The sequence below is a fragment of the Prionailurus bengalensis genome, chromosome X, assembly GCF_016509475.1.
Source record: "Prionailurus bengalensis isolate Pbe53 chromosome X, Fcat_Pben_1.1_paternal_pri, whole genome shotgun sequence".
NCBI classification, from domain to species: Eukaryota; Metazoa; Chordata; class Mammalia; order Carnivora; family Felidae; genus Prionailurus; species Prionailurus bengalensis.
Window position 1 is genome coordinate 15,306,812 of NC_057361.1, and position 21,722 is coordinate 15,328,533.

Sequence of the window (21,722 nt, forward strand, 5' to 3'; positions counted from 1 at the left end):
TAGAATCTCAATCACTGCCCTGCTCAGAATGCTCCAATCCTACAAAGTAGGCTCACCAGGTGCAGCCTCCTCCTCCCACATCTGGCCCAATCACCTGACACTCCTTCCTTCGCCCCTGCCCCCAAGCTGGAATTCGTTTCCTGCCCGCACTCGCACACTTCCGAGCCCGTGGGCCCGGAACGTCCTCACGCCAAATGCCTCCCCACACACTTGCTCCTCTGTGAAGCCTCCCGGCTGGCTCCCTTTTCCTATACTCTGTGAGACAGAGGTCAGAGGCTTCCAGCTAATCTCTGCCCTCAGTCCTTTTTCCTTTAGATTAAGAATGGCTAAGACCATGCCGCTGCCTTGCTCAGTTCCAAGGAAGAAAAGTACAATTCGATTAGTCAAATGAAATACCTAGAAGAAACTAGGACAAATATTGAAAATACATGATTATTCACTATCATCCCCCAACTCCAACCCCATGTTGGAAAGCAAAAAACAGAAAGTGAAAAATTCTGATATTAAAAACTCCAAAAACTGGTTAAATTCATTTGTCATGCTGAAATTTTATTCTAGCAACTACCATTTAAGATATTAAAGGGGACAGGAAAGGGCAATCAATGCCTTGGACTTGAGATGTTTTGTAGGGTGGGAATTCCAAAAGCCTTTGTCTTAAAATGATTACATCTGGGGTTCCTAGCTGGCTCAGTCAAGTAGACTGTGTGACTCTTAATTTCGGGGTCATGAGTTCAAGCCCCACACGGGGAGTGGAACTTACTTAAATTAAAAAAATAAGAGTGTTAAAAAATAAAAAGATTACATCTCTAATTGAGACCACGGGCTGTGTAACACTTTATCAGTTTAAAAAATAGGTTTTGTATCATTTGATATGTAAACCTTGGGCATTCAGAGAATAATGCTGAAAACGTAAACTCTAATATGCAGCAGGCCTCATGCTTTTACCTAAGGAGATCACAGGTGGGCAACTTTTCCTTTCAACTGATGTCTTTTTCTAAATTGCTGCTTAGCAGATTTTCCCCTCTGGGTTCACAAATAATACACACCTCCAAGGTGCCCCGGGGCTAGGCACTTGCACCATCTCCTATGACTGAAGGATGGCTTCCAGGGAAATAAACTAGGTCAGGAGCCAAGTACTGCAAGCGCCCACTTCAATCCAGTTTTCTTCCAGCTTCAATCCAGATCCCACTGCCCATCTCAAAACTTTCGAAACGTACGGAAACTGTCCGGGCCCCTTGGCTACCATCAAATGGACAAATGATTTTACCACCGTCTTAGGATATTTTATTTCTTTGCCTCTCTCGCCGATCCCTGTAGTAAAGTGGGGGATGACCGAGATGTCAGTCCGTAGCCAGTTGTGAGAAGTGATGGAGTACAAACGCAGTGGGGTTGCTGGGATCCTCTCGGCCAACACCTGAAGTCCGAGGTATCAGGGATTGCTGGGTGGTACCACACTAGTAATGTTTCCCCCCGACAGAAGAGTCGTGGGCATCGCCATTTATTTACAGCTCTAAGACTGACTTTGCTTTCATTAGGCTCAGGTTCAGAGCACCAAGTACCACACGTCACTGCGAATCTGGACTCACTAGAGGATCTACTAGGAGTTGACTGATGGGCTTTGGGGGGCAGGGAGGTGGAGGTCCATGAGACCCCTGGAAATTCTTCATGAGCATTTTTCTCAGGAGACAATAAAACATTCAGCTTTCACCAAGCTCCCAAATGGCTCTGTAACTCATTTGATTAAGAACCACTACTCTACATGTACGTTACGAACATTAATTATGTTCTCTCCACCCAGTGTGAGGCAGACGTGATATTTATTTCGCTCTGTGACTTTCACTAATAGAGTGAAATAAATATCACGTCTGCCTCACAGTATAAAGAAAGGGCCTATGAAAGTTTCACTATTTTAACAGGTAAAAATAAGGAGAATGCAACTTTTAATTGGTGTTCACAGCAATCTGGTGTATCTAAAGTATTTCTCTCCATTCCTCTCATCGCAGGGCTGTCGGCTCACCAGAAGGATGGCCTTGAAAAAGGTCCCCTCAACTCTCCTGGCTGAAGTTTTTAGCTATAAAAGGAAACCAGTTGATCTAACCAGATGATCTTTTGGATTCCTGCAAAACTGGAAACAGTTCTAAATCTCTCCCGTGTATGGGTTATTACAGTCCTCTATTTGTTAAGTGGAAGATTCAAGGGCTTTTTTCATTCAATTACTCAAATGTTTTCATCTGGCACTAAAATATTTAAAAGCTGTCCTGAAAAGAGCACAGCAAAAGCCCTCCTCCTGGCACCCAAAAGAGTTGAAGTAGGAGATGGCAAAAGGCAGGGCACTGAATTATGTGAAGGAAAAGACGTCACCCGTTCAGTACTTTCTTTCTCCAATCAACACACAGAGCAGACAGCCATCTATCGGCCCTAAAAGGGCTCGGGGATCCTAAGGGATCTGGGGACCACACTCCTGAGAACCACTATACTACTTCAAAGCAGGAGTGGATTTTTCCTGTTCATGTTTTAGAAATTCTTGTAAGTACGTGTCCCTAAGCAAGGAAGAATATTATTGGGGATGCTTTTAAAGTTCTACATACGCAATAGCGGACTATACTTATTCTTCTATAACTTGTTTTCACTCAACTTTAAATTTCTGAGTGCTATCCAATTTGATACATGTAAGTCTAGGTCACTCATTTTAAGTGCTATATGGTGTATGGCTATTGTGTGGCTAGATATCTCTATTCGTCCTTTCCCAAAGTGATGAACATTTAGATTGTTTCTAATTTTTCCCTCTTACAATGCCTCAACAAATGTCCTTGTACATGTCTCCTTGGGTAACAGGTAAGAGCACATCACTGGAATGCATAACTACATATGGACCTCCTGGGTCACGTGATATGCATCGCTTCAAGTTCACCAATATCTCCAAACCGTTTTCCAAGGTGGCCGTACCATTTCACAGTCTGTAACTTACATTCTAAGGCACAGACTACTAGCTAATCACTAATTGGATTTCCTCTTCTTCTTAGGCCTTCAGCTATACTGCATTTCCCATCCTCCCCTGTAGTTCGATGCGACCATGTGTTTGGGTTCTAGCCAAAGGAACCTGAGTGAAAGTGAAGTACGCAACTTCCATGCCTTGACCGTAAAACTCTCCCGTGAACAATCTTCCGAACTCTTTCCTGATCTACCAGCTGGAGGTCGACATTCAGGGTGACCTTCGGAGCTGCACACTGAAGCTGGCAGAGCCACTGGTAGCCCAGGTCTCAAGATGACACCGCTCCTGACCTGGACTCACACTGGGCTGTTACATGAGTGAGAAATAAACTTCTGTGTTTATTCAATGAAATTTTGGGCTTTGTTCGGTCTATCTTAACTAGTGCCTCTTCCCATGAGTAGCGAATGACAATCGCCCCTTCTCTATAACCTTGTCAACACTTAGAATTATGCTTCCAAACTGCTGCCAATCTGTCAGTGTGTATTGTCTTGATCTGTTAGAGTTCGAGATACTAGCGAGGTTGAGCCATCATTTCACATATTTATTAGTTTCCTCTTCTGTGAACTGCCTATTTATATTATAGAATACAATCACGGAAATAAAATATATAAAATTACTATAAATGAGAATCAACTTAATTAAAGGGAAATAGGACACTTGGACTTAAAATATTTTTTGGTTATTTTGGAACTTCTCTTTGGTGTTAAGAGAAGTAATGAAAGGAGAATATTTACAAACACAGAAGCCAAACAATAATGTCAACTGCTATCTAATCAAATTGAAACAAGGTCTCAAGTAAAAATTGAAACGTAAATCAATCAACTATAAGTGGCTGGTTCCCTAAAGACTCTTTTAGGATTAAGCTTCTGTATTCATTATTTATTAATCACCCCAAAACTTACTCTAAAAATCGAGAATTCTAGTTACAGTAGTTTTGGGTTTCCTATGGCATTTATATCTGCAAATATCATCTCTATCCTGCTCATTTGTTTTTCATCTCTGTTATGTGGGTCACAATTACAGTGCTGAATAGAAGGAACGATAGTGGCGATCCTTGATGTCCTTGACTTTAAAGATATTGTTTCTAATCTTGTGCCAATACATTAGTCATGTTTGCAGATTTTTTTAAACAATTATCCTTTATCAGGATAATACAATTCTCTGGAATGCCTAGTTTGCTAAGAGGTGTTTGTAATAAATCATTTCAGATGCTGAATTTTATCAAAGGTTTTTCTGCACTTACTGAGATGATCACACTATTTTCTCCTTTAATTTGATAATGTGGCAAAATGCATTAGATTTTCTTATAGTAAATTTCTTTGTATTCCTGGGTAAACTCAACTTGATTGTGATGCATTTTTTTAAACAAATTATTGGGTTTTTTTAATGCTTATTTTTTTTTTTTTTTTGAGAGAACAAGCACAAGCAGGGGAGGGGCAAAGAGAGGAGGGGGACAGAGGATCTGAAGCAGATTATGCGTTGACAGCAGAAAGCCCCAGGAGAGAGCCTGACATGGAGCTGGAACTCATGAACCATGAGATCAAGACCTGAGCTGAAGTCAGACGCTTAACCAACTGAGCCACCCAGGAGCCCCTGTGATACATTTTTTAATACACTGCTGGATTTATTTTATTGAGTATTTCACTTTGTATTTCACATCAATATTTATAAGTGAATTTCCTCCCTAAATATTATTTCTCATTATGTCTTGTTTGCCTATGGTATCTTGGGATATTGGCCACATAGGAGGAGTTAAGAATTATCCCTCTTTATCTTTTATCTGAAACAGTTTAAGATAGGAGTTCTCCGTTAATCCTTTGCACCCACCCCTCTAACTCTATTGTATTCACTGGGCAAAGCCCCACCTCTTGTTAAATCTGACTCTTTGCCTACTCTGGGGGTGCACCTGAGCAGCTGAATGTGGCTGGAGAAAAACACAGCCATAATTTCCACTGGAAATTAATGACCCTCCAGTGCTGTCCAACAATCCTATTAAAAATCCCTGATTTCCTTGAGAAGGAAGGACTGTTTTATACCTGCTCCTCTCTCTTCAATCCTCCAATAACTCCTCCCCATCTGTACCCTTGGCTGATGACCATGCCTTATGTTTCAATGAGAAAGTAGAAACAATAAAAGAGAACATGGCGCCCATGTACCCTGCCTTCCTTCTTGTTTTGATGAATAAACAATCTGTGTTCCTCTTTAAGGTCGCCTACCACGTGTGTGCTACACTCCACCCCTCTCACTCGTTCAAGGCCTTTGCTCCAGTGATTTTCACTCTGCCTCTTCTCAGTCTTCCTTGGCATTTGGTCATCTTCTGGATCTTTCCACCTCTGTAAAGCTCCTCTTTGAACATCATCTCTTCTCTGTCTACACTCACTCCTGTAATCTCATCCAGCCTCATGGACCTTTTAAACACCACATATAAACCAATATAACTCCCAGATTTTTATCTCCAGCCCAGACCTCTCCCCTACTTCTAGATTCATATATTCAATTGCCTACTTGCTACGTCTACTTGGATGCCTAATGGGCACCTCAAACTTAATAAAAACTCCTTATCTTCCTCCCCAAGTTTGTTCTTCCACAATCTTTCCCAACTCAGTAAATGGCAATTCCATCCTACCAGTTGCTCAAGCCATTAACCTTGGAGTCATTCTTGACTTCTTTCTTCTACACACCTTACCCCCAATCCACCAGTAAATCCTGTTGCCTCTACAAAATTTCCCCCAAACGCCACCACTCCCAGTGGTCTCCACTGCAACCACCCTTGTCTAGGCCACTGTGGTCCAGCTGCAGCAGCTTCTCAATTGGTCACTCTGCTCTGCTTTGTGACCTCTTACACACAATATTCTATGCAGGTGATAGCGGGATTCTTTTCAAACATTATTCAGATGTCACTCATCTGCTCAAAACCTGCTCATGGCTTCACTTCTTAGAATAAAAGTCAAATTCTGGGGCACCTGGGTGGCTCAGTTGGTTGAGCACCCGACTTCGGCTCAGGTCATGATCTCGCAGTCCATGAGTTCAAGCCCCGCGTCAGGCTCTGTGCTGACAGCTCAGAGCCTGGAGCCTGCTTGGTATTCTGTGTCTCCCTCTCTCTCTCTGCCCCTCCCCCACTCAGGCTCTGTCTCTCTCTCAAAAATAAATAAACATTAAAAGAAGTTAAAAAGTAAATAAATATATAATACCTCTCTCCTTAATGTGATAAAGGCCTAAGAATGCTTTAACCTACTTCCCATTGCTCTGCTATGTTATTTCACAGTATTTAATTCTATCCTTTTTAAAACTCCCCCAAACTAGACTTTACTATTATTATTACTATTTGTTCCCTACTCCATGTTTTGGTTATCCCATTCTTTTCATTTTAAATTCCATTGCCCCTAAATAAATAATACTCACTGTTATTTCTTAATTATATGCTTTTTATAATAATCTGCAGTTACAGTCACTGCCTCGATCACTTTTTCTTTCAAATCCATATTCTCTTATCACTACTTTGTGCTTAACACTTTTATGAGCCTTCAAACAGAACTTACATTCAAGAAATGTACGTTTAATGTTTATCTGGACCAAAATAAATCTGAGAATTTCTTTTTTTTTTTTAAGTCAATGATTACTTGAAGATACTTCCTGGAGTGTATATTTATACTCTCTGTGTATATGAAATCCTATCTGCAAAAGAACCCTTTTATAAACATAGCTCTTCTTTGCCTTAAAAATTTGAGTAATATTTAGTAGCACATGTATGTGGCAAATGACTAATGGAAAAAGTTGTTCTCTTTCACAGATACAGGAAAGGGAATTAGTTGACACGCTATTGCCTCTAACAAAAGAATGTTTAACATGTTTAACCCTAAATGATTCCTAACAAGTGAAATCAATTTAGAAAGCAAATCAGAAAAGAGAATTCAATGAAAAACACCTCATAACATCTCCATACATCTACAGGAGATGGGGAGATACAGCATCAATTTAGAAACCATTAGTCCAGCTCATTCATTTTTTTAGTATGGCAACATATGCATAAAATTGCCCATTCATTTTTAGAGTGCTTAGGTGACCGAAGATCACTCAGAAAGAGGATGAAACTCTAAATGGGTTAAGGGTCTACAACTGTGAAGCCCAGCTGTTGGGGCTGGATGGGTTGGGGGCGGGGTGGGGGGCGGTAAGGAGCGTGATTCTGTGAATGCAGACTCCTGGCATTTCCCAGCAGGATGGTACGCGGAGGATTCTGGTCAGCCGCAAGAGTACAGAGGGCAAATCTGAGAGCTTTTCACCAACTACCCCCCAAATAAATACAACTAAAGGCTAAGATAACTTTCTTTTAATCATTAAAACGTTGGAGAGGAAAGTCCAACGCTGCACGTTTGCTGTAATAAGGCAGTTCTTTTGCTTCTGAGAGAAGGCAAGCCTGGATCAATGGCTGGGTCAGAGCCCGCAGGAAGCATTTTATCAACAAGGATTTAACGGTTCCTTTCACGAGCCTGGAACACTGCTTAACTCAAAACGTACAAAACTGATGAGGCCTCTGTGCTTAAGGATCTCACTGCATCAATGGGGACACATAATCATGTTCACGGACTAGAAAGCAATTAGTAGTTGTATCAGGGCCTTCAAGAAAGGGAGTATTATGGCCCAGGGTGGTGAGGTGACGACGTGTGGCCCAGGTATGTGTGGCCTATGTCAAAGTCATAATACCACCAATAGCACTATTTACTGTTGGCCTACTGGGCGCCAGGCAACATACTAGACCCGAATTTTCTTCACAATACCTCAATGAAGGTAGGTGTTACTGTTCCCATTTTACAGATGCGGGCGTGGACTTAAGACATGTTGAGTAAAAGCTAACACATCATTCAAGGCAGAGCCGGGGACACAAACACGGGTGTGACACACGAACCAGGTTTCATCGCTTCTCCTTATAGCCCCTTCCATGACAGTAATGAAGGGAAAAACGTTTCAATTTGAATTTTAAAACAATCTGCCGATGTAATTATAATATATTCCAAACGGGAAGGCAAAAAGTAACCACCCTCTGCCCGCCTATTCCTTGTTCAATTCTCAACTTGAACATCATCTCTTCCAGGACTCCACCCCTGGTCCCCAAACTGGGCTAACCTCCCCCAAATAAGGACCACAATCCGTGTGCAATTTCTGAAGCCAATAAGCTCTGAAAATTTAAAGTCTTTTCCTAAGTTTGTAGCAAGCTTGGTGGCAAAAGGTGACCTGAACTGATGTGAAACTATTTAAGTCTTTATTTTTCCTACTCAGTGCGAATATTCACATTCGGGTGTGAGAAAAATGGGTCCAAGGGATGCTTCCCATTGCAGTTATTAAAGACTATATGTGTATATTACCTTTCCAAAATCCAAACATTTCTGACTTGCAAACATCTGGCCCCAAGGATCTCAGACAAAGGAGTCTGGACCTACACCTTATGCACAGATCGCATCATACTACGAGAGTTTATTCTTTTCGTAAGTCCAGCACTTGACAGGGTGCCTTGCATATAATAGGTACACAATAAATATTTCCTGAATGAAGAAATGAGACTGAGAAATTGGTTAAGAAGGGAAGATGGTCAGTGGCTTGGGAATGATTACAGCTCCGACTTGTAGCCTGGGCCTCTACTCATGGAATGCCACTTCCTTCTCAGACATGGAGGTCCTATAAATAGTTGCTGCTGATTGAGGGCAAGGGACATAGCTGCTGTCCTCACTAGGAATAAAAATAGTCCAGTGGTCTTAACATGATGGGCCCACATATAACTTTAGCCCAGTAATACAGAACAGCAGGCATATTCATACATCAGACCACATGGGCAGCCTCACAGATCCCCTTAAAGCTGGGAGCAGAAGACCTGCGTTTGGCTCAGACGGTAACCTTTCTGGCCTGTGGTTTTCTCACCTGTAAAATACCAACCAGAGTAACCCCTGAGGTCCTCCCAGGTGGGTCTCTAACAAAGTGACTTAAGGAGCAGCAGCAGTCGCCCCACTCTCTTGAGGCCGGATGCAAACCTCAGGATGTTCTTCGCTCCTGTCTACTGCCCTGGCAGTCCGAGTTCCCCATCCTTATTCAGTGTGCTCTGTCCAACCTATACACACCCCCTCTCTCACCCCCCAAAATGGACAGTCGATGCAAAAAGACGCATTTTTGTGTCCAGGGCACGGGGTCGGGCGGGGGGGGGGGGGGGCTCTGTCTTCGATCCCAAACAGGGGTCAAAGAATCTGTGAAGAGTGGCCACACAGCACTTCGGTCCCCTGAAAGAGGATGGGGTGGAATGGGGGTGAGGGTAATCACTGGCCAGCAAGCTCTGGATTTGAAGAGAAAAACCTCTTAACTGCAAAGTCTCAGAACGCGGGAGGGGATTGGGTAGGAGAGTAAGTGCCATGAAGAGGGCAGCTTGGGGTGGTCCTTCCTTACCTGGTAGCACAGGATGGTTTGCTGTACCAGCCGCGCGTATCCATCCAAGCGGACTCCGGAATTGCTCCTGCTCCTCATCTCCGCGTGCTGCCCGAGCCCCGGCGCCCGACGGGTTGTGCAGAGGTGGGACGCCCGGACTGAGGCCGCCGACTGGGCCTGGTTCCCGAACACTCACAGCCTCGTTGTTCTCGGGATGGAGCCTGGCGGTGGGAGGTCGAGACTTTTTAAAATGGAAGCAGCAAAGTACGCTTGGAAAGCAAGCCAACCAGAGTTTCACTCTTCTGTAAGGCGCGGGGGCGGTGATGGGGGCTGGCGCTAAAGCGGTCCCGCCTTGACCAGGCCCGCCACACGCCCGACGCCCGCGGCTCCCGGGCTGCCACACGGGAGACGCGGGGAACTGGGTTCTGGACGTGAGACGACAACGACCCCGTCGAGCCTTTTCTGCCTTCCAGAGGTCTTGAAGAGGCCCCGGGGCGGGCCGCCAACCCTACCCAACCCGCCTGCCGCAGCACACTTGCCGCTCCGCCCCCGCCGCGGAACGCAACCTTCCGAGTCGCGGCTCGAGGGGGAAAGAAAACGGGGTGGCCCACGGGAGCAGCGGAGAACCTGGCTCCGGGCGGGAACTCGGTTGCCTCCCTGAGCCCCTTACCTCCCCGCCGGCCGCCGACCGCCGAGCCCCGAGGAAACTGGAGAAACAGGCCCTTCCGCGGAGACCACCTGGACGCCCTGGGCCCGCCCCACGCCCCACCCCTGGACCCGCCTCCAGCTCCGCCCCCGCCGCGGAGCGGAACCCGCGGACCTGGGCTTGAGGAGCAAGGTAAGCGGACCGCTTTGCCAGGGGCCCCGAGCGCCCCTAAAACCTTCCACTTGTGGCCCCGCCCCTCCCTGGGATGAGCTCACCAGCGCGTCGGTGAGCCCGCCTTCCAGCCCCGCCCCGCAGCGGAGCGGAACCAACCCTCCGAGTGTCGGGGATGAGAGCCCGGGATGAGCCGCCAACCTCATCGGAGGCGGGAGAAGTAGGCCCGCCCACCGCGGCCGCCTGAGCGCCGGACCGCGGGCCAGGATCACAACTGTGTACCTGGCCGCGTCCCCACCTCCCTGCAGAAGCAGAGTAGCGGGGCCCCTCGGGGAAGGAAAAAGGGGATGTAGGGGCAGAGTTCCCCGGCTGCACCCCCCCCCCCCCCCCACACTCCGTCTTCTGTAGCGCCGCCCCTGGTCACTGCTCTTGAAGTCAGGCCTGCTGTCCACCTCCTACAGGCCTACAATTTGAAATTGGCATCACAGTTTTCCGTAGCGACTAATAACCTACAGTTCACAGGCTTTGACCCAGTGTTTTTTCCAACAGCATCTGTTCCACGGGACAGCTCGGCTAATGGAATTTTCACAAGTCTTCTGCTAGTCTCCATGCATTTACTATATGCTTGACCTAGTAGGCCATTCTTCCTCCTCCTTTTCCTCCTCCTCACCTATTTACTGAAGCCTATCCTTTAAGGGCCAACTCAGTTCCCCCTCCTATAATAAGCCCTCCCCATTCTCTGAATTCCCACAACAATTTCTTTGTAAGAACTTAGGTTTTGGAGTCAGTTCAAATTAAATTCAAATTACGGGTTGTGCCATTTACAAGTGTGAGCTTGTCTGCCATTGAAGCTGTTTGAAACTCAACATTCCCTTCCGTAAAATAGGGATAATAGCACCTACCTCCTAGGGTGGCCAACATCAAGATGATGGATATAAAGCATTTAGCACCATGCCTGGCTCATAGAAAAGTACTTCATGAGTCGTCATAGTTGTTTTCATCCATCATTTGACAAAGTACTGCCTCATATTGTTAGTTTTCAGATGAGGCATGCTTTTCTAATGATTGTAAGTTACTCATTGAAATAGTCTTTGATATCTCCTGCCATGTCTGGAACAGTGTTGAGCATGTAGTGTGGCTCAGTGTTGAATGAATGAAAGAAAATCCGTCCTGCTAACTGGGTCCCCTTAACTGAGTTCACTTTAGAAATTCCATACCATAAATCTATGTCACTCAACTAAAGCACCAAACCCCTCATCATCTCACATACTTTTTTCTTCCTATTGGCTCTTAAAGTATGCAGCAACCCATGTGATATGCCTCCATGCAGAATTTGCTATGGTCTAGGGGTGAAATGAGACATTATGTTATCACCATTCAATCTCTTTTGGAATATGTACTCTTACTAGAACTCATATATTTTGAATCAAAAAGCTGGGATCCTTGCTTCATTACTGTTTTTGTTCATACTGAATGCTTCTTCAAGAGTCCATTTTGCAGCCATGGGGGGAAATAACTGATAACCTTTGCTCATTATCTGGCATTTCCATCCGGTATGGAAACATTTTTAGTTTATCTCATTCTTAGTAAATTCTTCTATGCACACATATACCCCTTTTGGTGTATAGCTAGTCTTTATACTTAAGCTTTGGTCTGTACTTTAGTGAATATTATCATATAAGCTATATTTTTCAATAAGTTTGAAATCCAATGATAAAACCAAGAAGGAAGGCTACAACTGTTTACCTTGTAAATTTCTATGCAAATTTTGGGCCATAAACTGTGCTACATAAAAATCAGACTCACATCTTAGTATCCTATGTCCCTAAGATACAAAACCTCCATATATTGGTTTCCATATCCACAAAGCTTTTCTCTGGCTGTGATCCAACAGAAACCTGTCTCCACGTCATTTCTCAAATATCGGTCAAGAATCAGATACGGAACGTGATGGGGTATGTTGTTGTTTCTGAAGCTGATGCATGATCTTCATAAACATGAAAGCCCCAAACTGGACTCGGGTAGCATCCCATTTGACTTCTCAGACCCCATCCAGAGCGTCTGCCCCATTGTCCTGCCATGGGGGCTGAGGCCAATGAAGTTCCCATTGGGCCCCATGTCAGCATCCAAGGGAGAAATCATCCAATGTTTCTTCTTGAAGGCTCAAGTTTTTGGGTCTAAAGAAAAGCACTCCATCTTTGACACAGGGGAGAGGGTTCATTCTAAGTCAATTTGCTGAAAATAGCCAATTTGCCAAATTTCATTATTTTTTTGACAGTTAAATTTTTATTGACTGGAGGTCATTTTCATTGGAATATTTTAAAGAATGTACAATTTGTCTCTATTCCAGGGTCCTGTAGCTAGTTTGAGACTAAGAGGTAAAGAGGAGAAACACCGGGGACTGTAAGATTTCTTCTCAGTGACGAATATATAGATATATTTAGAAGAATATATTCTGAAAGAATGTATTCAATTTTTGTCTGGCCCAAGTTTTTATGCTTTACCTACAGAAAAGGAAAAAGAATCTACTGACAAGAATTCTGCCCATTCAAGATTATGTTTTTGTATCCACCCAGTCTTTCCTTTTTCCTCTCCTTCAGACTCCAACTACATCAGCGTGGAGCTGAGGCAGAAACATATTGAACAGTCCTTAAAATGCCGTCATGGAGAAAAAATGGCAACACACGAGTCCAATCGGTAACTTGTTCATTCAGTGAAGCAGTCCTTTGTCCAAATGGTCTTCAAACCAACCTGCTTTCTAGGCAACCTCATTAGATACAACCTAGTATCCCAAATGAAGCCATGTCACCATTTTTGCTAAGAGCAGTCATGAAAAGTCATGAACAGCCTTCAGCTTTTGCTAAGAGCTCGCTGAAGTGAAGAGTTACTTTGTGGGATTAATGACTGCAGTGTGTTTTGGGGAAAAACACTTCTCAAATGTTCTGAGGAGATTCTTCAAATTCTGGTCAGTGCTGTGACACTCCTCGCCTCCTCACACTGGCACTTCTCTCCCTTTCGATGGAATCTCAGACTGTGACACCAATTTTAAACTCAAAGGAGGATGCTTCTCAGGGACATTCTCTCCATCCTGCCCCTTATCCGTGTGAAGTAAAAAAGTAGACAAGAGAATCTGGCTTAAGGCCCATGGCCCAGACACAAAACACAGCAGGAAAAATGAGGGGGCGATGGACAGGATCTAAAGAATGTTGGAATTGTGCATTCTTTGGTGTATGCTTTGATCACATCATGTGCAGGAGATGTGCAGGAGATTTGGTTTCTGAGCTCTCACGCCCAGATCTAGAGTAGCTCACCACCTTCCTCATCAGTGGAATCCTCAACATCTTTGGGGCAGCTGGGCATCATAGGAGAGGCTGCTCTAAGACCTCTTGTGGAATCGAGGTCAGTTTCCCCCATTGGTGGCTCCCACATGCTAATCAGTTCCCCAGAAACCCCTAATCCTGTCCTCACCTTCTCGAAATCCTACTGCTGAATGCTGAGGAAGCAGAGACATGGAGGGGATCTAAATCTGGGACTGTGTGGGCCAAAGGCAACATTTGTTAAAGAGGGAATCTTGAAAGAGATCAAGAGGAAAATGAAAAGGCGACCTCAGAAACTGATCTTGTGAGGAAGACCCTTGCTCTAACCCCGCGGTGACTGTGTGTCTGCTGTTTGCCAGGAGATGTTACTGTCACGTTCATCTCAGTCAGGCCACTTACACGCCACGCCGCCAGGGAAAGAGACTGCCAACGCCTTCTCTTTGTGAAAGCTTTCAAACTCAAAGGACTTAGCTACAAATTTATTTTGGCGATTTTAACAGTTTGGTCGATTTTAACATAAATACAAGACAATTAAATAAATCAGAGAAGAAATACTGCAAAGGCAAATCAGCACTCACAGAAGTGTATTACATCATTACTGTGGTTAACCTGGAATACAACATTCACTTAAACTATATGCAAGGGAACCTTCGTGAAAGGCCTAACTAAAGGGTTTTGCAATGTTCCTAATAAGGACCTACTCGAGACATTGCTCAAACAGCTGTAGGTGGGAAGCAAGATAAACCCTCTATAACTAGAAACAATCAGGCTTTGATACATATGGAAACAAGAGCATTGAAGGACAGGTCGTGTTCCCAATAGCTGCTCCCCCTTGTCACTATACATTCTTCAAGACTTCACACCTTTTAAAAAATAATCCTAGCTCTGGCTGGGCCAGAGCGTACCAATCATGACAATGGACAAAGTACTACGCAGTTGCCTTTTAAAGAGCAGCAATATGATTATTTTCCCCCATACACACCTCCCTTAAAAAGTAATCCTACTCTACTCCCCTTTTCTGAAAGGCTCTGGGGATTTGAGAAGTGGCAGTGTATGTATCTCTTCCACAGTCACAATTTTCCTGACAGATGGTCTAGATTACAGTTCCATCCCTCTCTGTGGCCAAGGTGCTAAGCTAAACGTCTTGGTGCAGATTCCCTAATCTGGTGATTAGGCATGAGGTCAGGAGACGGGTGTTGGTATTGGGTGCCGCGTGTGGGTGTACAGATGGTATCCTGCACAAGGGTGCACCCAAGAGGATGAGTGAGGCTAAAGCATGGCCCCCACTCAGTATGCCAAGCCATGAGCCCTTGGGGCTGTGTCTGCCCAGTGGGGGCACCTTTTTCCAACTCGCTCAAAGGCACTATATGAGCTAATTGTGGCACTGTCTGCTTACATTTTGTCCAGTCTGGCTGGCATCATTAATTTCTTGATTTCAGTGAGGCTTCTGTATTTCACATCCCATATAATCTCCAAAAGGAGCTTTAGAATTCACTGAACCATCAAGGATTTTCTGAATTATCACATTAGACACAAGAACACAACCACGATTCTACAAAGAAATACATTTACACGGTAGAAAATAAATACAAAAGACGTGGAAGATATCTGACATGTGGGTCACTAGAATTCAGCTTATTTACAACAAATGCATGCACAACTCAACTCACCAACAGGCTGAAGTCAACAGTTGCTTTCTGGGACGTTATCAAAGATGACTTCGCCTCTAAACTGGCTGGAAATGAACTACTTTGATTTTCAAGAAGTCTTTCTTACTCTTACTGTGTTGTTTAAACCTAATCTCCTCTTAAAAGGAAGGATAAAAAAACAAACTGCAAATGTCTAAAAACCATGTCTAAAACCTCTTGGCTTCCTCCTCCAATAACCATCGCCCTTCAATTAGCAAATGCTCCTCCAGAGGTTGCCGAGTATAAAATTAGTTGATTTTCATACATCTCACATTGTGTAAAAGATAAAATTGGACATTTCACACTGTCAAGCATCATGCTTTGATTTTAGGAAAAGGAATCACATTTACTCAATAAAGTGTAAGCTTCCCCGCTTTGAAGTCCTTCTGAGAGCGATACGGCTTTTCCCATTGCACGGATCTTCTTTCTCGTTAAACATGTGCTGCTTTCCAGTGAAATCATGAAGGCACACATCTCCGTTCTGAACACTGAAAGAAACCCCGTTCTTCTCTGAAGACGCATTCCCTATATAAGGAAAAACAAAATTGGTGTCATGGAGTATCCACAGAAAGCAATTAAAAATAAACTTAAGCATCACTTTATTCTGAAGTAGGCACGTGTAGAATGGTTTTTTAAAAAATATATTTGTTTTTTACTTTTCATTCCTTCCCTAAGGCCACTCAAAGTAAGCAAAATAAACTGGGGAATAAGTCAGAAGCCAGTTCTCTGTGGCATTTTTTTTTTAATGAAATGGTCGAAAATGAAGCAAAGCAATATATGTGATTTGAAAAGGCCCATTTCCTAACTCTGGTTGATCATTATCGATCCTATGTGTAGTGTATTGATCGCATATCGAGCATACGTATAGTATAACCTGTGATATTCTGGTCTCCCCCAAAAGGTAAAGGTTAACAGAGATCCCCATAGGTCCCCTGACAAGGTTCCTAGTTCCTTAAGATTCCTATGAAATAAAACCTTGTACCAGAGAAACCCAGAGCAAAAACAGTTATGGCCAAGAAAAAAAATCATCTCTCGTAGACCAAACCAGCCCCTCTGACTACATCAGGACAGGACTGATTCCCAAGAGGAAACTACCAATGACAACCTCAGAGTCTAGGCCAGGGTGTAGCTGGGCATTCTAGAGACATCGAAGTTTGGACCTGGGCCTCCCGTACCGCAAGCAGGCCCCGAACTGTGTGTGACCATTATACTATTAGAAGACAATGTAGAAAGCTGAATAATAAGCCCATTTTTTTAGTTCAGGCCATAATTGTAGTAATAACGGTAAGAGTGCCGAGAACTTTGTAAGTATTATCTCATTACGCTGCAGGTTGAGTGCGATTATCATCCCCATTTCACAGACGATGAAACAACGGTTTCAGAAGTCAAGTGCTTGGCACAAGGTTATACAGCTCAGAATTGATGGAGTCGACATGTGATGTTTCTTTCAAACTGTGAGCTTGTGGCCCCACGTACCTAACAACACGGCTGCTGGCACCAAGCCCGTAGAGCAGAACTAAACGTGTCACACACCAACAGGGTGATAGATAAGCTCAACTAGGGCATGTGACTGTCTGAGGCAGCTATCCTGACCTAGGCATTTTGGTCTGAGGACATCTGGTGCAGGGACAATTTCACCTGGTTGAAGAAACCATTAACCTTCCAGCTTCTTTCTTCAAATTGCCTGTCCCATCCCTCATCCATCCCAGATCCTGGTGTGTAGCCCAAGGAGTCAGGGAGGTCTATCGGATGAGCATGTCACGTGGTATTAAAAACCTGGCTGTTGTAGGGGCGCCTGGGTGGCTCAGTTGGTTAAGTGTCCCACTTCGGCTCAGGTAGTGATCTCAGTTGGTGGGTTCGAGCCCCGCGTCGGGCTCTGTGCTGACGGCTCAGAGCCTGGAGCCTCCTTCAGATTCTGTGTCTCCCTCTCTCTCTGCCCTTTCCCTGCTCCCTCCCTCCCTTCCTCCCTCCCTCTCTCTCTCTCTCTCAAAAATAAACAAACATAAAAAAAAAAACTTGGCCATTTTGGTGGCCCAAAACGTACCCCGACCCTCACTGGCAGCCATCAAAAACAGCTGTGCAAAATGTGTTGCTTCAGTCAAATCTGACTCCCCAAAGGATGGATGGCAACACAAGCTAGGCAAATGAGGCTTCATCTCTGAGTTGTTTCTAGAATATGGAAAAATCTGGCTTTAAGACCTCCAAACATTTTGGTCCAAGCTAATAGGCTCTACTGATATGTTGTGATTCTGAGGATTCATGATGGCTTACCTCATACCTCCGATTTCTCTGCTTTGAACTTGCTTTCTCATGCTAACAACTTATTAACCAGCCCTGAAGCTACTGCCTGTACTCTGTTTACCTGTATCGAGTCATTCCTGACACAGCCATTTGGCACAGAAGCCAGAGCTCTTACCCTGGTAGCAGAGCTAAGGCCATGTGGTAACTGTTTCCCATCTTCTACAGCAATGGTTCTCAGTGAAGGGGGGGTGCATGATTTGTACCCCTCCGGGGACATTTCATAATGTCTGAAGGCATTTTTGGTTGTCAAAACTGGGGGGTGAGTAGGTGGGTGCTACTTGTATCTGGTGGGTGGAAACTAGCATGTTGCTAAACACTCCCAATTGCACGGGACAGCCCCCCCCCCCCCAGCCCACAACAGTTACCTAGCTCCAAATGCCAATTGCGCAAGGTGGAGAAACTTCGATTTAGAGGCACTCTATTGTATTTTTGAATTCTATATAAACAAGCAGGACCTCCCATTTTTGGAGGGTTGGAAAACCATGTGGTATATAAACCTTCTCACAAACTTATTTGAATTCGTCATAAAAATAACTAATGTCTTAAAATGATGAATGAAGGCTGGCGCGCCTGGGTGGCTCAGTCGGTTAAGCGTCCCACTTCGGCTCAGGTCACGATCTCACGGCTTGTGGGTTCAAGCCCCGCGTCGGGCTCTGTGCGGACAGCTCAGAGCCTGGAGCCTTCTTCGGACTCTGTGTCTCCTCTCTCTCTGCCCCTCTCCCGCTCATGCTCTGTCCCTCTCTCTCTCAAAAAGTAAACATTAAAAAATGTTTAGATCGTCATCAAGTCCCATCATGAAAAACTAAATCCTAAAAAAGTAAAGGTTTTGGTATTTGCTCTAAAATGAGTAAGTCTGGATGAATAAACCTTCTCTTCTATAACGTAACCGCATTGTGATCCACTAGTCCTATGTAATTTTTCTCTTAGCTGAGCAAAAATGTCATTAAAGGATAAAACTACTTTAATAAAAACCAACACTAGCTTGAGACATACTATATTGAGACATACGTACCGTTCCCGCTCACAAGTCCCGAGCAATCGCTATTCACCAGCAGCGTGGTGGAGTGTGTGGAGTTACTGTTTGACTGTAAGGAATTTGAAGAGCTGGACACTCCTTGGTTTACGGTCTGCTTCTTTAAACCATTAGTAGCAGTTTTACTCCAATCTATAACAGAATAAGCATTTCAGAAAAGCCAGATGGAACGCTGAAGCTCAAATGCAAGAGACAGATCATCGCAGTATAACCTGTTCTATCTAGCAACTGACCTCGCTTCCATTTCTTGCAAAGAACTCACACATTTCACAAGGTGGTGTGAATGTAAAATGTATTTTCACTGAAGACTATATACATCTGTGCTTTAAATGACTTCCTGGTTAGAAGTAAGCTATATTCTCTTGGACTGGAGTCCACACTGATTTGATTGTGTCTGTAAATATCCCCTGAATTAGGTAGTAGTCGGGAGCCCAGGACTATCTTAACAAGAACACAAGACAACTGTGTTGTGATGACTGATGGCTCTTCAACGTTTTAGAAGAACCGCACCAACTGTACCGCCATTTTCCGAGTACAGATCTCATGCCACCAGATCTTTGCAATATTGCAAAGGTTGTGTTCATGGGTGGTATTCGTGTAAAAGGAATTTATTTTTTCAAACAGTACTTCATTTTTCTTATTTTCTTGCAAATGAGCAATGTGCTCTACAATTCGGCAGGGCATACCTGAAAATAACTTCAAAATAACCAAAGGTATGCTAATGCTTGTATACAAAGACTTGCCTGCTAACAAATGAAGCAACTGACCACTGGGACCTGTGGTAAAAAGGTTGAGCCAAGACATTTTTTTATAAGAAAATAATATGCTTTATTAAAGAACCATAGAATTTTTAGAATGTTCTTATTTAATTTCCAGTTAGTTAATAGCATACGTAATGTTAGTTTCAGGTGTACAATAGAGTGATTCAACACTTCGATACATTACCCGGTGCTTCTCACAAGTGCCCTCCTTAATCCCGCCACCTATTTAACCCATCTCCCAACCCCCCAGGTTGAGTTAAGACTTAACAAGTTCTGAAAGCAAATATCAAAACTCATTTTGTGTAAATGGAAAAACTGAGCTCAAAAGGAAATTCTAAAAATTTCACTCTTGTTTCATGTAAGAAGCAACAAGCCCATTCATTCTATTGCTCATGAAGCTCCCAGTTCCCAGACGGGAATAATTATTTTTTAATTCACTAGATTTTATTCCCTAACGTTCACAATTGGGATCTGTTCACTGATTTCCAGATCAGACGGCCTTTTGGCATTGATTGCTTTCGATCTTAACTTCTGTCTTTTCCTCAGGATTTAAGAGGAGAAAAAGGTAAATCTTTACCAGAATTTTCAGCCAGCCGTAACTTTCCACAACAAAGATACCGCCTCCATTGCTTTCTGACGTTCTCTTTCGCTACACAGTAAAAGATGAATATGAAAAATCCTACAGAGGAAAAAAAAAGTCACATAATTCCAAACTAAGACCTGAATATCATGGGCTTCCTTTGCACAAAAGATAAAATATTTGGCAGCTATAGGCAAAGTGAAATTTTGTGAATAATAAAAAAAAAAGTCCAAAGTCCTGAAAAAGTTTGCTATTGAAAGGCACCCTGCAGGGACTCTTTGTAAGATAAAAAAAAAAAAAAAAAAAAACTACTTATAAAAGTAATGATAACTCCGTATTTCCAGAATTAAACTGTCCCTCCTCTCACATCCTGTCCTTGGCCTTCTCTACCTTTGCAAGTACAAGCCATCCACTCAGGATGCCAGCTCACACCGAGGCTCCTACCTCCCCAGCCTTCCTTCCATATTCATCCAGTTTCATGTTCTGTCAAGTGGCATATCCTTGTCTGTCTCAAATCCCTGACTCATCTTCTCCAGCCCACGGCTGAGTCCCAAGCCTGGTACCCTGCGGTGATGTCCTTGTCTGCCTTCCAGCCTCTCTCTAATCTGCTCAAGGAAACTGTCCACTGGTGACCTTGGCCACAAAGAGAGCGACGCTACAGACCTGAAGAGGCACGCAGGCTCTGCCTCCCACCCGCCTTCTTCCTGGTGATGCAGGCGAGGGGCTCCCCACTGCTCCCATTCCTCCAGGCTTTTGCCAGTCAATATTTGCTGAATGAATGGACAAATTCTGAATTCTCCCTCTCCTGAAGCCCCAATCTATCTACTTGAAAATCCTGCGTTTTAAATCTCAGGTTTGCTTCTAGTAGGGTATACACTTTATTTATTTGCCACCCTGGGCGGCTACCCTTGGCCGCCTGAGAAACAGCGTGCATGGGAGAGACCAAAATGGGCCTACCTAAGTCCCAAATCAGAACCTATACACATCTCTCCTTTAATGGACCCCAAAGCCCTGTGAATTAGGCATTCGTTCCTTTTCAGAAATGAACCGATACCTTGCTTTCGTCCATTCATATTCTAATGAGGAGACATTCTAGGGAAATGAAGACAAAGAGGCAGGTTCAGTTTCCACATTAAATATATGAGGATGGGTACCTTGCTTTCGTGTTTGTGAGTAGTGCAATTTGGGCATTTTTTTTTTTCTTCTAGCATGCCATTATGGCAGATAAAGCTTTTCTGTTTACCACTATGTAGCGTAACACCTGGATGTACCAATTCAGAAGCTGGTACACTGTTAAGTCAAAATTAACAACCGTGTGTAACCGACAAGCATATTAACTGGCTTCCTCCAGATCAGAACGGATAGCCAAATCAGGCATTTGAAGTCAATCACGGGTTGGGATTTCTTGTAAAGCCAGCAAATTGATCCATTGCCTGACAGAACTACAGGAGGACGCTATGGGAGTTAAAAGCAACAAACAGGAAAAGATGAAAACAAGCGGATGAGAATGCAATTAAAAGGCATCCCAACAGAGGATTTGGAATAAAAAGAAACCAAGAGACATGAATTATCGTTATTGTAATGTAAACCTATTAGGCTGCTTAGCTTTTAATGCCAAAGTACTTCCATTAAAAATTAATTACATCTGACAAGTCTTTTATAACACTGATCTGAAAGAGGTAGTAATTTTGCTTTTCTGAACAACACAACTGGACGGGCTCCGAAACGGCTGCAGCTGGGTCTCAGTCACATACGGGACGCTGCAAAGGAGATGCCCAGAACCTGCCCCTGTCCTGCGGGGGGTGGCCCGGCACAGCATCTTCTCAGG

At 43.9% G+C, this 21,722-nt stretch overlaps 2 protein-coding genes across 8 annotated transcripts in view; both read right to left on the reverse strand.

The window, feature by feature from the left end:
- The window catches only part of PHKA2 (phosphorylase kinase regulatory subunit alpha 2), a 70,538-nt gene extending 60,375 nt beyond the window's left edge, over positions 1–10,163 (reverse strand). For 5 of the 6 annotated variants that reach the window (XM_043570698.1, XM_043570697.1, XM_043570695.1 and 2 more), the window contains exons 1-2: positions 10,068–10,163; positions 9,419–9,618 (exon numbers count right to left, since the gene is read on the reverse strand). In XM_043570698.1, coding sequence (XP_043426633.1) covers positions 9,419–9,496 — 78 coding nt within the window. In that variant the 5' untranslated portion in view covers positions 9,497–9,618; positions 10,068–10,163. Of the gene's footprint in view, positions 1–9,418; positions 9,788–10,067 lie in introns of those variants that run through there. The other variant, XM_043570696.1, reaches the window with a different exon arrangement.
- A 3,832-nt stretch (positions 10,164–13,995) lies between these two features.
- ADGRG2 (adhesion G protein-coupled receptor G2) overlaps positions 13,996–21,722 on the reverse strand; it is a 122,118-nt gene continuing 114,391 nt past the window's right edge. For both annotated transcript variants that reach the window (XM_043570702.1, XM_043570701.1), the window contains 3 exons: positions 19,892–19,993; positions 18,533–18,685; positions 13,996–15,744 (listed from right to left, as the gene is read on the reverse strand). In XM_043570702.1, coding sequence (XP_043426637.1) covers positions 15,566–15,744; positions 18,533–18,685; positions 19,892–19,993 — 434 coding nt within the window. In that variant the 3' untranslated portion in view covers positions 13,996–15,565. The remainder of the gene's footprint in view (positions 15,745–18,532; positions 18,686–19,891; positions 19,994–21,722) is intronic.